This window comes from Triticum urartu, chromosome 6A (genome assembly GCF_056163025.1).
Source record: "Triticum urartu cultivar PI428250 chromosome 6A, HENAU_Tu73, whole genome shotgun sequence".
In the NCBI taxonomy this organism is placed as follows: domain Eukaryota; kingdom Viridiplantae; phylum Streptophyta; class Magnoliopsida; order Poales; family Poaceae; genus Triticum; species Triticum urartu.
This window is the reverse complement of record NC_141878.1, coordinates 37,561,986-37,576,072: the sequence shown is the minus strand read 5'-3', so window position 1 is coordinate 37,576,072 and position 14,087 is coordinate 37,561,986. Positions and strand designations below refer to the sequence as shown.

The 14,087-nt window shown below is 44.3% G+C and overlaps 3 protein-coding genes across 3 annotated transcripts; 1 reads left to right on the top strand and 2 right to left on the bottom strand.

Moving 5' to 3' along the window:
• Positions 1 to 472: 472 nt before the first annotated feature.
• LOC147963609 (UTP--glucose-1-phosphate uridylyltransferase-like) lies at positions 473 to 4,466 on the top strand. The gene is made up of 21 exons (XM_087531101.1): positions 473 to 619; positions 746 to 793; positions 887 to 978; positions 1,091 to 1,181; positions 1,258 to 1,318; positions 1,453 to 1,530; positions 1,637 to 1,687; positions 1,770 to 1,843; positions 1,940 to 2,012; positions 2,090 to 2,147; positions 2,237 to 2,283; positions 2,363 to 2,428; positions 2,596 to 2,628; positions 2,736 to 2,788; positions 2,868 to 2,943; positions 3,064 to 3,120; positions 3,211 to 3,294; positions 3,369 to 3,467; positions 3,572 to 3,676; positions 3,908 to 3,979; positions 4,291 to 4,466. The coding sequence occupies exons 1-21, from the start codon at positions 561 to 563 to the stop codon at positions 4,315 to 4,317; spliced, it is 1,404 nt and encodes a 467-aa protein (XP_087387227.1). The 5' UTR covers positions 473 to 560; the 3' UTR covers positions 4,318 to 4,466.
• Positions 4,467 to 4,909: 443 nt separating this feature from the next.
• On the bottom strand, positions 4,910 to 6,505 carry LOC147963608 (FKBP-like peptidyl-prolyl cis-trans isomerase family protein). The gene is made up of 6 exons (XM_087531102.1): positions 6,191 to 6,505; positions 5,843 to 5,913; positions 5,666 to 5,752; positions 5,423 to 5,572; positions 5,253 to 5,312; positions 4,910 to 5,163 (listed from the first exon to the last, which is right to left on the bottom strand). Exons 1-6 carry the CDS (start codon positions 6,441 to 6,443, stop codon positions 5,101 to 5,103), a joined length of 684 nt encoding a protein of 227 aa, XP_087387228.1. The 5' UTR covers positions 6,444 to 6,505; the 3' UTR covers positions 4,910 to 5,100.
• A 372-nt stretch (positions 6,506 to 6,877) lies between these two features.
• LOC147963607 (glutamate receptor 3.1-like) lies at positions 6,878 to 12,548 on the bottom strand. Its single transcript, XM_087531100.1, has 7 exons — positions 12,391 to 12,548; positions 10,397 to 10,735; positions 8,952 to 10,300; positions 8,598 to 8,875; positions 8,348 to 8,379; positions 7,855 to 8,261; positions 6,878 to 7,547 (listed from the first exon to the last, which is right to left on the bottom strand). Exons 2-7 carry the CDS (start codon positions 10,659 to 10,661, stop codon positions 7,107 to 7,109), a joined length of 2,772 nt encoding a protein of 923 aa, XP_087387226.1. The 5' UTR covers positions 10,662 to 10,735; positions 12,391 to 12,548; the 3' UTR covers positions 6,878 to 7,106.
• Between the last annotated feature and the right edge of the window lie 1,539 nt (positions 12,549 to 14,087).

The window sequence follows — 14,087 nt, the reverse complement described above, 5'->3', positions numbered from 1 at the left end:
CCATTATCGATGTTTTTTTTCTCCAGGGCGACGATTTACTTGGCAGATTGTGTCTGTTGGCATCGACGACTTCTCATCCACTAATTCTACAAACTCCCGTGTTTCAAAAAGTTTGCTCCGTTAAGGTGGAGACCCAGAGGCGGCCGCTATGCTCACGACACGCCGTCGGTGGATGCAAGAGAAAAGGTACCGAGGCACCCTATGATTTTAAATGTATTTCTATTTTTTGTAAGGGTGTTTTTGTGAGGTATTGTGATACTTAATATAGGGCCGGCCTTTTTCAAATAAAGAATAGATGATAGCTGGTGGGACCTACTATTTTTTCAATTTAGTTTTTGGCACTATTAATTTTTAGCTGTCAAGATTTTTGTTGAATGGCAAAGCTTGTTAACGGTCCGCCCGTTAACTTCGCGCGCGTCCCCTCCTTTGGCGTCCCTGTTTCCCTTGTATAAATAGCCAGCGCCATCTCCTTCTCCTACCTCCGACCGTCCTCGATCCTCCTCTTCTCACGCACATCTCTCCGCGCACACGCGCCAAGCTCTCTCTCTCTCGCAACGACAATGGCGGACGAGAAGCTCGCCAAGCTGCGCGAGGCCGTCGCCGGCCTCGGCCAGATCAGGTCGGTCGCTCGCTCCCTGTCAATCGGACGCCAGCCGGCGCCATTGCCGCATGTCTTTACCTGTATGCATGTCTTGTCCGATGGACCGCTTGCTTAATTTCTTTCTCTGTGCCGCGTTGCGTGCAGCGACAAGGAGAAGTCCGGGTTCATCAGCCTCGTCTCCCGCTACCTCAGGTAATATATCTCTCTTTCTTCGTGTTGCATCACCGATGGTTCTGCTCCCGTTTTGAGTTCTGACCATGGTTGGTTTTCTTTGGCGGCGAGAAGCGGCAATGAGGAACAGATCGAGTGGGGCAAGATCCACACGCCGACCGACGAGGTGGTGGTGCCGTACGACACCCTAGCGGCCCCGCCGGAAGGTGCGCGCCGATGAGACGGCCATCTTCTCCTTCCCCTTCTCCTTCTCCTTCGTCGTCTTTGGCACGAAACTGAATTTTGTGCTGACCTGTCTCCTGAATTTTTTTTTTGCAGACCTGGCGGCGACCAAGGCGCTGCTCGACAAGCTCGCCGTGCTCAAGCTCAACGGCGGCCTGGGGACCACCATGGGGTGCACAGGCCCAAAGTAAGCTGCCACATTCATCTTATCCACATACATGGTGCTGACAGTTAGTACATTGATCTCTCGACGAACATTATAGGTCGGTCATCGAGGTGCGAAACGGGTTCACCTTCCTCGACCTGATCGTGGTCCAGATCGAGGTAGGGGGCCGGGGTCGAGCATCATGCATGCATGATCATCCATTGTCCTTTTTTTTCTTGGAGATCCAAAGCAAATGCTGTTGCTCTACCTGTTTTCGTAAGGCTGCATTCACTGACACTGTTTCTTTTTACAGTCCCTGAACAAGAAGTATGGCAGCAACGTGCCGCTGCTCCTGATGAACTCCTTCAACACCCATGATGACACCTCGAAGGTAGATCAATCACCATCACCCGAATCTCTCCTGACATTCGCGGTTAGAATCCTGTTTGAAAAACATTTTCCCCTCATCGTGCTGATTAGTACATTTTGCGCCGCAGATTGTCGAGAAATACGCCAATTCAAACATTCAAATCCATACGTTCAACCAGGTATGTCAAGACAGATTCTGTTTTGGTGCTTCAGTCAGGTATGTATGCTCATGACATTTACCAATTCTGTTCTGATATGCAGAGCCAGTATCCTCGTGTCGTGGCCGACGAGTTCTTGCCGTGGCCTTCCAAGGGGAAGACTGACAAGGATGGCTGGTAAGACATTCATTCATAGCCTGATCAGCAAATTCTTGTCTAACAACAATCACAGATTAATCTTAACTACCTCTTCTTTGTTACACAAATATGAAGGTACCCTCCTGGCCATGGTGACATCTTCCCATCCCTGATGAACAGCGGCAAGCTCGATTTACTACTCTCGCAGGTTTGCAATCATCTGGGGAAAAGTTTTCATCACAAGTTTCCACGCATGTAACATTATTGTTATTTTGACAATTGCAGGGAAAAGAATACGTTTTCATCGCAAACTCAGACAACTTGGGCGCTATAGTCGACATGAGTATCCTTATGTATATTCAATATTTACTTTGACAAAAAATTAGGTCTCAGAAAAAAGATACCCTGATTATTTACTTAACTATTGAATAGAGATACTGAACCACTTGGTCCACAAGCAGAATGAATACTGCATGGAGGTATGTAATTTCATAAATATACATTGAAGATATATTAAATTTGGTTTGTTGGTAAAGAAGTTTAACAGCCTTCCTTCAGGTTACCCCGAAAACCTTGGCTGATGTGAAAGGTGGCACACTGATCTCATATGAAGGAAGGGTTCAGGTTAGCTTATATTTCGTTCCTTGTTGCAGCATAAGCTTGCAAACCAATTTTATGAATGATAGTGGAGAATCGCGTCTGGAAACATGCTCTTTTAGGACTAGGCATTTCTCATTTCTCCTAGCTTTCCCTAAATATAACGACAACAAGTTTCCATTTTATTTTTCCAGCTTCTGGAGATTGCACAAGTTCCTGATGCACATGTAAGTAATAAGCTAGTAATTGCAATGATATAATATAAATGATCAGAAACAGATAGAAGTTACTGTAGATAATTTATGAGATTACTTCCACATTTATCTGAATGTAGGTGGATGAATTCAAATCGATCGAGAAATTCAAGATCTTCAACACTAACAACTTGTAAGTGAATTCATAGTTCTCATTTCAGTTTTTAAAAGATCATTTGATTGTTATATAACACAGCTACCTGGATTGATAGATGGGTGAGCTTGAAGGCTATCAAGCGCCTTGTTGAGGCTGATGCCCTCAAGATGGAGATCATTCCAAACCCGAAGGTAATAATGCATTTTAGAGAACTACTTTTACACAAGGATTGCTTCATGAGCTTTGTTAGTTTTACCTATGATTTGTGAATAATTTAACATGAATTTTGATGGACAATAAAATCATTTCAGGAAGTTGAGGGCGTGAAAGTCCTTCAGTTGGAAACTGCAGCTGGTGCCGCAATCAGGGTACTAACAAACTACTACTAACCTATATACCCATAATCATAGCCTTATGCTAGATATAAATATGACAAATCATATTTTTTTTTGAATCAGTTCTTTGACCACGCAATCGGCATGAATGTTCCGAGGTCCCGGTTCCTACCAGTGAAGGCAACATCAGATTTGCAGCTAGTACAGGTTTGTGCTATATGCTGAACAAATTCTTTAAGTTAACACTCCTAATTCTAACTCAAATTACTTTTACCCTGCAGTCTGATCTGTATACCCTGGTTGATGGCTTCGTTACACGCAATTCAGCTAGAACAAATCCATCAAATCCCTCAATTGAACTTGGCCCTGAGTTCAAGAAGGTCAGGCTCCAACACTAACTCCTCGCCAGAACGAAAGAGTTTTACCATTGACTTTTGCACTCCAAATGTAAATAATCCGATCTTCTTTATACAAACACTGGCAGGTTGGGTGCTTCCTTGGCCGCTTCAAGTCGATTCCTAGCATTGTTGAGCTCGACAGCTTGAAGGTTTCCGGTGATGTTTGGTTTGGTTCTGGCATCGTGCTGAAGGTATTCAGACAAAGTTGTTGAATTATTACAATCTTTACTGTCGTTGCAGTTCTTAGACAACATGTTCAGACTATTTATGACCTGCTATTTTCAATGCATGCATTACCTGGATAATGTGTAGCTTCGCTTCTCATATGATTGCTGTTCTGACTTATGGCTATTTATGAAGATATACATCTCAAAAGTATTTAAACCTTGGAGTAAAGATGTATGTTTTTTAAACTTTTGTAGGGCAAGGTGACCATCACAGCAAAACCTGGTGTTAAGCTGGAAATCCCAGATGGAAAAGTGATTGAGAACAAGGTATCTTCCCCAAGATGCACGTTCTCATTGGTGTTTCACGAATTCAGCAGTTTAAAAGCAACAGAGATCTTAGTTCTTGTCTGTTTACTTGTTTATCATCAAAGGAATAAGTTTCAAATTAAACAAAAGAATTACTGGCATCATTAAAATAATCAGAAGTCTTACATAATTGACTAATTTTCATCATTTAGTTTCTGGGTAACAAACTAAAACCTTATTTGAGATGTCCATTCATATGTCCCAATCAAAAATTAAGCTGCTAGCACCATCCATCTTTTGCTATAACAAAAAATATTTTTCTTTTATTTCAGGATATCAACGGCCCTGAGGACCTTTAAATGAGCATCAGAACATGCTGACATCACAATGGCAGATCAATTTTACTATATAGAATCTGCTATGAGTCATACATGCACCATGACATTGTGGTGAATATCTGTGATACAGTTTGCTTCAACATAAATACATTGAAGTGAACATTTCTACCTACTTAGGGCTCATTTGGTTTGGAGGAAATCAAAACGTAGGAATTAGGAGTAGTATAGGAATATGATAGGATGGCACTTGCCATCCTAAGGAATTGACTTGCCTCGTTCCTACGCGTAAAATGAGCTTTGAGTGGATGTGTAGTTTCCTCCAAAAACACGGAAAATGAGTAGTATTCCTACGAAATTCCTGCACGCATTTCCTACAAACCGAATGCATACATAGGAAATTTTCCTCTGGAATCCTTATTCCTATGTTTTTCCTACGAAAATCCTCCAAACCGAATGAGGCCTTAAGTGTTGCTTCTAATCTTAGATTTTACTCCCTCTGTCCCATGATGTTACGATGTTTTTTGACTCTAGTGTAGTGTCAAAAAACGTCTTACATTATGGGACGGAGGGAGTACTTATTAGAAACAAGTCCTTTCAGGGCAAACAAACAAAATCGACAAAACGCAAAAGCTTTGCGTCCCAACGTTTCGATATATGTCCAGCCAAAATATAATATTAACATATTCTCAGTTACAGCTCTCTTTGATAAGAACGAAAAAAGTATATAAAATAAATACATCCCTCTAAATTTTGTGAAGCTTCACAGGCACCTCATCAGTATTTTCCAAGTGTAAGCAAAAATGGTCAACTATCTGCAGGAGGGATCACTTCCAAAAGCTCTATATCCAGTTCAAAACTAGCATCAGCCTGCAAAGCAGGATGGAATTAAATAACTCATCAATAGCTGAATGCACTCAGATGCTCAAACATCAAACTAGAAGAAACTGAGGTTTTACCGGTATCTCGCCCTGCCCCTTTTTCCCATAACCCAGGTCTGGAGGGACAATCACCCTCCTCTGCAAAACCAACATACAAACAGAGCAGAAGATCAGGCTAGTGGCATCGTAAAGACAAAAAGACCACCCGATTATTTGGCTTCGCTTGTGCAACTTCTCCTTCTCAATACCTTCCCCCCAACTTTCATCCCCTCGGTTATCATGTACATCGCCCGCGGAGGCTTGGGCGAAGCCTGCGCGGAGAACAGCCCGTTGGCGGTGTCCGCAAAATCCCGCTTCCGCTCTTTTCCAGGCAGCGATCCGACGGTGAACACATAGGGCTACTAGAGGAAGACAGACAGAAATCTTAGTTCCTACCGCGCTAAACCAGCAGCACTACCGTATACGGTGCCAGGAGTATTTTGACACATAACCTGTGCGATGCTCCGGTTCCCCGCCAGGAGCTTGGCCTCGCGGCTCGACACCACGGTGATGCTACGGTATATGCAGTCGAAATGAACCTTCAGAAAAACAGCAGTGCCAATCAGTTTCAGTTGGAGACTGGAGAGCAGTTTGAGTACAAGAATTAAGAGCAGGGTTGAACTGATTACCTGGACAGTTGATCCCTTCTCGGCAGTTGGGCCCTTCCCTTCAATGAGATCGTAGTACTTCAGGCCATCAGCTGCCCCCAATGGTTCACACATCAGATTACACGAACGCGGAGCTTAATTTAACCAATGTAATAAGTAGTGATGATTCATGGAACGGGGAGACTGTAACTTTGATTGTAAACATAATTTGCAATCCTTAATATCACATGGATCAATTGACAGCAAAAAAAGAAAAGAAATACTGTATGAGGCTAATCAGCTTCAGAATTCAGTCGGAAAGGGCCAAGCTTTTGGGCGGAAATCTGAGCAGGAACCAAGGGCGCGGGGCGAGGAGGCTCGGTGACGTACGTGTGGACGCGTAGTCCTCCGGCGCTATGGTCCGGCGGCCCCTCCTGGCGGCGAGCGCCGGCGGGGAGGACGAGACGGCGGTCAGGAGGCCGGCCGAGAGGAGGAGCTGCGCGGCCGCCCTCCGCCGGGAGACGCAGCATGGGACGGTCGAGGGAGGAGGAGGAGGGGGTGCTGGGGAGGGAAGAGGGTGGCGGCGGTGGAAGGTTCTGGAAGGCAGGGCGGAGGGCGCCATGGACGACGGAGGAGGAGGCATGGGGAAGGGATGATGGTGGGTCGGAATGGCGCGCGCTCGGCCGCCTGCCGCCACCACATCAGCATATCCATAAACGGTAGGGATCAGAAAAATCAGAATATTCCATTTTCCCCATTTTATACTTCATCATTTATTACATTATATTTTTTTAGTGTTTCCCCATAATTTATTTCTCCTCCTGGCTTCCTATTTAGTACTCTATTTTATTAATAGTGTTTTCACAAGCAGTGAAGGTGGTGTCTTTTATTTTATTTTACAGAATGTATCCTTGTAACTAATTGTATTCCAACCAAGAACATCAAATAAAAATCTGGGATGTAGAAGTTCAAATCTGTGCAATTTCACAAGAATAAAATTAAATGATAGACCTGCCTTCTCACATCCATTCAGTGCCAAGGCAGGCAACTGCAGAAACTCTGAAGAGAAAAAAGCACTCAGACAAACACATTCCTTCATTTCACCACAACACCATCAAGGACAACAGCTTATATACAAGTTCCCAGTTGCCAGGAACCTACAGAATAATTTCCCCTACACAGCCTCTGAAAGTCTGAATCTATTTCCCCCTCCATTACATCGGGTAAGCTGACCCGAAGATTAGCGTACCTCGGGTCGAAAACGTGTATATATATATATATAATGTCTTAGATTTGTACACAAGAACTAGCCTTCTATATCAATAACGCTGCCGTTCCTGACCGGTCTGGCCGGCCTCTCTACGTCGAGGGCCGCCATCGGAGCGGTGGCCATTGAGCTCGCAGGCAGGCTCATGGACCGCTTCTTCCGGTTCTTCGGCGGCTCCTTGTCGTCGATGAACGAGATGAACCTCCGGAGGCTCTTCTTCGGCTCGTGTCTCATGTACTTGCGCAGCATGATGCCGAAGTAGATGAGCAGCGAGATGACGCACGCCACGGCACAGATTATGAACAGGCCCCAGAAGCTCTCGAGGCGGAGCTGGTTCGAGTTGATCATCTCGCTTTCGTCGGCTGCGCACTCGCCTGTCTTGAGCCACTTGTCGTGGATCCGCTGCAGCTCCCCGTTCTCTGACAGTGACAGGATCGCGGTGGACAGGTCCACTTGCAGAGGGGAATCCCGTGGAAATGCCTGGCAGAATGAACTTTGTAAGGTGCTATGTCTTGGCTCATGAAATAAAGCGGGTGTAGATTTTAGATTTCACCCGCAAATAAGTGCAAGAAAGGTTACATAATACTCCCTCTGTAAACTAATGTAAGACGTTTTTACAGTTCAAATTGAACTGCAAAAACATCTTATATTAGTGTACAGAGGTTGTACTAGACAGCACACACAACTATTGGAAGTTAAAACTGTTATTGCAGGATTTTAACACCAAAATGTTGTATCGTTATAATTTTTTAAGCTATATTAAATAACTTGGTTTAAATGTACTTACAAAGCCCCATCCTCTGCTGGTGAAATCTGAGCCAGCTACCGCAATCTTGCAGTAAGTTGACAAAAACAGTTCAACATAGGGGCGCTCGTCAACGATGGCCATAACACCTCCTTTCTTAGGGCCAAGCTCGAGGGCTTTAGCATATTCTTTTGGGGAACCGAGAGCTCTTAGCCTTGACCGTGAGATGTTCAGTTCATTAACCATGTAGTCTTGTGCAAAAGAACCAACTTGGAAACCAACAGGAGCATCGCTATTTTTCAGGTCATCGATTCCTTTTATAGAAGTATCAAGTTGTTGCACGGTCAGGATGGAAGTAAGACTCGCGGTATAGCTGGATTGAATGATCAAAACAACAAATAGCCATATGAGTAACACACCGCGCCCTAAGGTGCTCATGGTATTTTCTCCTGGACGAAAATCACGAGCCATGTGTCAGAACAAAATTACTTTATATATATAGCCAAAAAAACACAAGAGAGGTTCATTTACTCACTGTGTGCAAAGAACAAAGTCGAAAAGCTGAACCTGCAGATAATAGAAGATTGAGATTATAATCACAGTTTTGAGAGCAAGGAATGACTCTGTCATAAGAGCATTTTGCAAGAGTATGTGAAAAAAGAAGACAATAAAACCAATGCATCATATATATAATAGTTAATTGATAATCAGTAGATGCTTCATTTGGGTGCATTAACTGGCAGTTGTTCTAGTGAGGATACAAAACATGCAGCTAAGCTCCTTACCAGAAAATAGTTATCATTTGTTGTCGTGGCGAGCCGCGGAACTCATCATTGATTCGATGTTCAAGAACCCAAACAACCACACCCACAACAAGAAAGAACAACCCTGTAACACACCACATCTCCAAAGTAAATGGCTGCAAGAATGCCCAGGATGTTGTTATATGCCTTTTAACCGGAGCCAAGATAACCAATCCTGTTTCAATGAAAGGCTGGGTGAAATCAGCAATTACTGTGCGCTTCATTGTAACTGCGATATCCCCTACAGCTCCATCAAGCTCCTGCAGAATAAGATAACCCTGGTCAGTATGGTCTGATGGAATGTGTAGAAAAAGGAAAAAAAACATACATACTTACATTTGATTCAACCATCTGTATGAGTTTGTCATAATGAGGATTTTCAGTACCACTCCCAAAAGGTACAAACTTGTAGGTAACAGGATAAGGAAGCAAAGCCAATGCCTGAGTAAAGACATCAATGCAATAACCCTTCATTGACCCGGTAACATTGTCTTTCGTGACAAACTCCCTGAAACTGAATCTGTTGGGAATACCAATTTTTAACTCCTTGGCATTAGAAGGAAAAACCCATCCTCGAGGCCTCTGTGCAGTCTGCCCAGGCCAAATAACATCATAGAGTTGCTGATTGGCTAGAGAAGTATTTGGGGACTTTGAATATAGAGCCTCTGGAGGGACAGTTGATAACAAGCCAGAATAGTTTGACCAAAAACCAATGGTCCGCATGCCATTTCCGATGACATTTATGATCTCATATGCAGGATGAATGAGGTCACCTGAAGCATCGAATTGCACTTTCCCAGATGGCCCAGTGAAGTTTACCTTTCTAATCTTGTCCAATAATTTCTTTCCCTTGTCAAAAATACTCATTGCTTCAAGGTGAAGAGTTCCCCCAGCTGCATCACGCAACCGCGAGTCATTTGAGAAGGAAATGCTACCACCATCATCAAAGAAGGCATCAAGAGCCCGAGCTACTGCCCATACACTATCATAAACATAAAAACCATAAGTATTTACACGAAGATCACTATGGTTGTACTTCTGACTTTGCCTGCTCCACTTGGAGATCAAATTACCCTTCATTTCTGAGCTGGGGATATGTGGCCGTAAAGTAAGAACACCTTGCATACCAGATATAGTCTCAGCAGGAACTGATGAATTAGCATCAAGATATGCAGAAAGCCAGTCAGTTGCAATCCATACATAGCCATTGCCCATCATGTTTAGTCGGTTTGCCATAGAGAAAAGCTTGAGTCCAGGTTCAGCACCAGTATGGAGGATGATAACACGAGACTCCATATAACTGACACTAACCAACAAATTAATAAGCTCACTCTTTTTAGCATTTGCAGGAAATCCAATCTTGTAGGAAATTTTGCAGCGCTTCGCAGTGAGTGCATCATCCAAAGCAGCAATGCCATTTCGACCAAAATCATCATCAATGTATATGGCAGTCACTATCTTCCAGTGGTTGTAGTCCACAACTGCTGCCACAGCCGCCATTTGATAGAGATCACTGGGAGCAGTCCTGACAAAGAACGGGAACTGTATCGATGAAAGAGTAGCATCAGACGCAAAGGACATCAAGGGGACCCGGAGCTCATTTGCTACATATGAAATGATATGAGCAATTGTGGAGCACTGGGGGCCAACGATTGCAATAACATCAGTCTCCATGAACTGTAAAGCTGATACAAGGAATACGGTATCATTGTCACAACTCCAGAACAGAAGCAACTATTTTAACAATACAAAATGAATGAGTGACGTTAAAGCTAGTCTACCTTGAACCATGCCAAGGAAACCATCAAAGCAATTTGTATCCTTGGTTTCAACCTTTAATGTTGTTCCATTTAGAACTGTTGGATCAGAGTTGATATCCTCCAAGGCTGCATTGATGGCAATCGCCGCAACACCTCCAGTGGTGGAGTTCAATTGAAGAATAGACCCAATATTCACAACTGGAGGCCTTGCAGCTAAGCTCTTGGAGATGCCATTAGGGTACAGGAGCAGAGAGAGAACCAACAAAATGGGAAAAGCTGTCCCCATTGTCCCTCAAACAGTGCAAAGGCTACTGGATGCTTATTCGCATCTTAGCAGATTATTAATGAGTTGGGATCCCCCTGTAAGAAAAAATCACAGAGCAGGACTGAATATTGCAAAAAAATAAGCAACTGAACTGAGCAACAACAGATGTTTCGACCAAACACGTTAAGAATGAAAATAATCCATTTGTAGTAAGCAACACAACATTTAGGTTTGTGCCATTGATGTTATCCGCTTATACTGCTCCTAGGAAGAAGATAGAGATCGTAGGTTGGGCCGTTAAGCATCCAGCATTTTTGTTCACATATACTCATCCAACAAAACCACAAATCATCGTGGTCCTTGAATTAAAGCCGAACGTATGGTATGGACAAACTGCTCTCAACAGATTTCAGTTTGCACACACTATTGCTATGCAGGGAACAAACTTTGGATTATGTAACGTATAAGGTATTTATTCTAATCCTTAATCCCTTGTGTCAATCATCAGACAGCAAACAAACAAACAAACAAACATATTATACCAGGATACTATGCTTAAGGGTGCTTCCTGCAAAAAGGAAACACTGCCTAAGATGCCAGCTGAGCAAAGTACCAAACCAGCTAAGCACAGATTCCAGCATTTCATTCATTTAGCAACTGACGATAAACGGACTGAAGAACTCAAAAGACACCAGGCCAGCGGATACCGTAAGAAGCAATCAGCCGAACACCGACCCAGTGGTAACACCATCACAACAACCAGGGCCGCCATTAGCGGGAGATCAATCCACAGCCAGTAGGGGGTCAATCCAAATGTTGAAAGAAAAACAGTAACAAAGAGGCAAGTGCCAATCTGAAGGAAGCAATTAAAAAACCTACGAACTGAATGTCGCAAAGAAAAGCAAGTTAAAAGAACAACAACAGATGATTCAACCAAACTCACTCGTTAACAAGAATGTGAAAAACACCCATTTCTAGTAAGCAACACAACATTTGGTTTGTGCCATTTATGTCATCCACTCATACTGCTCCCAGGAAGAAGATACAGATCCTAGGCCGGGCCGGCATTTTTGTTCACACCTACTCATCCAAGAAAAGCAAGAAGCGATGTGGCCGCCCTCGATTGCCAGCCAAAACATGTGACCCAGCAGATTCCGCACACACTATTGGTACGGCGAGAGGGAGAACAAAAGCCTGCAGGTGCCGAACTTTAGATTACGCAGCAAGGCATCTATTCTATTCCTTGCTTCACCCCTTTTCTCTTGTCAATCAGACGGACAGCAAGCGAACAAAGGAACGCCAGCAGATTATACCGGCCAGGATACTACCAGTGACGCTCAAGGTTGCTTCCTGCAAAAAGGGAAACATCTGCCTGCAAAAATGGAAGCATTTGCGTGCACAGATTTGGGCCAAACCAACCGACACAAATTTCAGCATTTCGTCAGTTGAGCAGCTGACCATAAACGGAGTGAAACCCCAGGGCCAGCTCGACCGACACGGTACGGTACGGTACGGCATGGCACGGCGGCAACCGGTCGAACACCGCGAGGACCGGCGGGAGTAGGCCCGGCGGCGACGGCCGCCATTGCCGGGGGGTCAGTCCACGGCCAGTAGGGGAGGGCAAGAACGCAGCTTGGCCTCGGATTCCTGGACCCGAGGGCCCAAGAAACGGGGGAATGGCGGGCATTGGTTCCGGAGAAGGGGATTGCAGAGCAAGAACAGAGAGAAACGCACGGAGATTCGGACTTACGGGGCTGGATGCGGCGCGCTCGGAGGAGGAAATCTCGGCCTCCCACCCACACGGATGCTGCGGCGGCGGCGGCGCTGGACGGAGAGGTCGGGGGAGGAGCAGGGGGGGGGGGGGGGGGGGGGGGAGCAGGCGGAGCAGGAGGACCCCACGACGGCGACCGGGAGCTGCTTCCGTCGAGCTCGTCATATTATTTTTAGGTGAAGGTATTATAGCGGAGGGGGGACAGGGGAGGAAGAGGGAGATGGAGATGGTACCCGACGCACTGACAGGCGGGACCCACCCCGAGGGGAATGCGAATGCGAGCACATGGTCTGCCATGTCGGCCATGGACCTATTATTACATGATTTTTTTAGAGCTATTATTACATGATTTATATGGCAAAGCATATTTTGTGATCTAGTATGTGTTGAGTTTCTCTATCTATGTAAACTAAATAAGGAAAGAAAAATAGTTTCAACATCGGATTGGTTTGACGATGCTATGTCTTTCTATATGAAAATTGTCTATTTACTATGTCCGGTGATCCCTATTAAGCATCCATGGCTGAATAGTTAAAGCGTCCAACTCATAATTGGTAAATTTGCGGGTTCAATCCCTGCTGGATGCACATGAACGGAAACATTTCATAAGTCTATTGGAACAGGCTCTTTATCCATGGAATCTCATCCATCATCCATACATAACAAATTGGTAGCGCGGCTGTCTGCCTGAATCTCGGGGCGATCCCCTCGCCGATATGCTTGGCGTGATTGCCAGTCTCCATCGTGCGTGGTAGTTTACTGTTGCGGCGACATGTCCCTCTAATGCCTTTGCAAGTATTTCGGTGGCTGGATTTCTTCATGTTGTCCATTATATTGTCGGTATGATCTACGGTGGTGCAACGACGATAGGTTCACCCGCATCTTCATTTTGGAAACAACACCTATGTGCCTCTAGGTACAGTTTCCCCCGTCGTATCTGATTGTGTCGTATCTGATTGTGTCTGGTGTTTTGTTGATATCATATAAACCAACTTTCATTTTGGAAAAGAACATTAGTTCGTCTTGAGCTCTCGGATATGCATGGGTGTTGTCTAAATTCCCTTTAGCATTTCAAAGAAGAGTTGCTTTGGTGATTTCGTCGGGAGATTGAACATGAGGACCATTTTTCGTTTGTCTTGTGAGAATTCAACATTCCGCTTGTAACTTACAAAGCAAAATGCGCCGTTGTTCTTAAGTATAAGCCATGTTTATCTTTGTCTCAAGTCAAACTTAGTTAAGCTTGAGCAATTTCATAAAACAAGGAAAATCCGCATTCACGCAAAAAATAAAATATCGACAAAAGGGGCCACATGGACCCATTTTCAATATGAAAATGGAGCCTGGGATAAAAAAAACAACAACACCTGAGGAAGCAGCGTTTTGGCTCCTTGACTCAGATGAGCCCGGGAGTGAATAGTAAAGTCATTTAAAATACTAAAAACATTCAAGAAATTCCCATTTTATTTGTGGTGAAAGATGCTTGAGTGTGTGATGTCCGTGCCAAATTTGATGATGTTTGAACATTCGAGGAGCTCGTGACAAAAGAAAAACAAATTCGGGTCTGAGAGAAACATCTGAAAAACAACATTGTTCATGCTTGGATTTCTCTTTTTTTGCCGCACGCTCCTGAAATGTTCAAACATCAGCAAATTTTGCACGAACATCACATATATGCA

Excerpts from the sequence above, each read along its gene's own strand:
- LOC147963609 (XM_087531101.1), top strand. The coding sequence starts at position 561 with ATGGCGGACGAGAAGCTCGCCAAGCTGCGCGAGGCCGTCGCCGGCCTC. Across the intron at positions 2,789-2,867 it reads ATCTTCAACACTAACAACTT|ATGGGTGAGCTTGAAGGCTA; the intron begins GTAAGTGAATTC and ends CTGGATTGATAG. Across the intron at positions 3,677-3,907 it reads GTTCTGGCATCGTGCTGAAG|GGCAAGGTGACCATCACAGC; the intron begins GTATTCAGACAA and ends AAACTTTTGTAG.
- LOC147963608 (XM_087531102.1), bottom strand. The coding sequence starts at position 6,443 with ATGCCTCCTCCTCCGTCGTCCATGGCGCCCTCCGCCCTGCCTTCCAGA. Across the intron at positions 5,753-5,842 it reads AGAAGGGATCAACTGTCCAG|GTTCATTTCGACTGCATATA; the intron begins GTAATCAGTTCA and ends GTTTTTCTGAAG. Across the intron at positions 5,164-5,252 it reads AGGGGCAGGGCGAGATACCG|GCTGATGCTAGTTTTGAACT; the intron begins GTAAAACCTCAG and ends CCTGCTTTGCAG.
- LOC147963607 (XM_087531100.1), bottom strand. The coding sequence starts at position 10,661 with ATGGGGACAGCTTTTCCCATTTTGTTGGTTCTCTCTCTGCTCCTGTAC. Across the intron at positions 10,301-10,396 it reads TTTCCTTGGCATGGTTCAAG|CTTTACAGTTCATGGAGACT; the intron begins GTAGACTAGCTT and ends TCCTTGTATCAG. Across the intron at positions 8,262-8,347 it reads GACTTTGTTCTTTGCACACA|GAGAAAATACCATGAGCACC; the intron begins GTGAGTAAATGA and ends ATTTTCGTCCAG.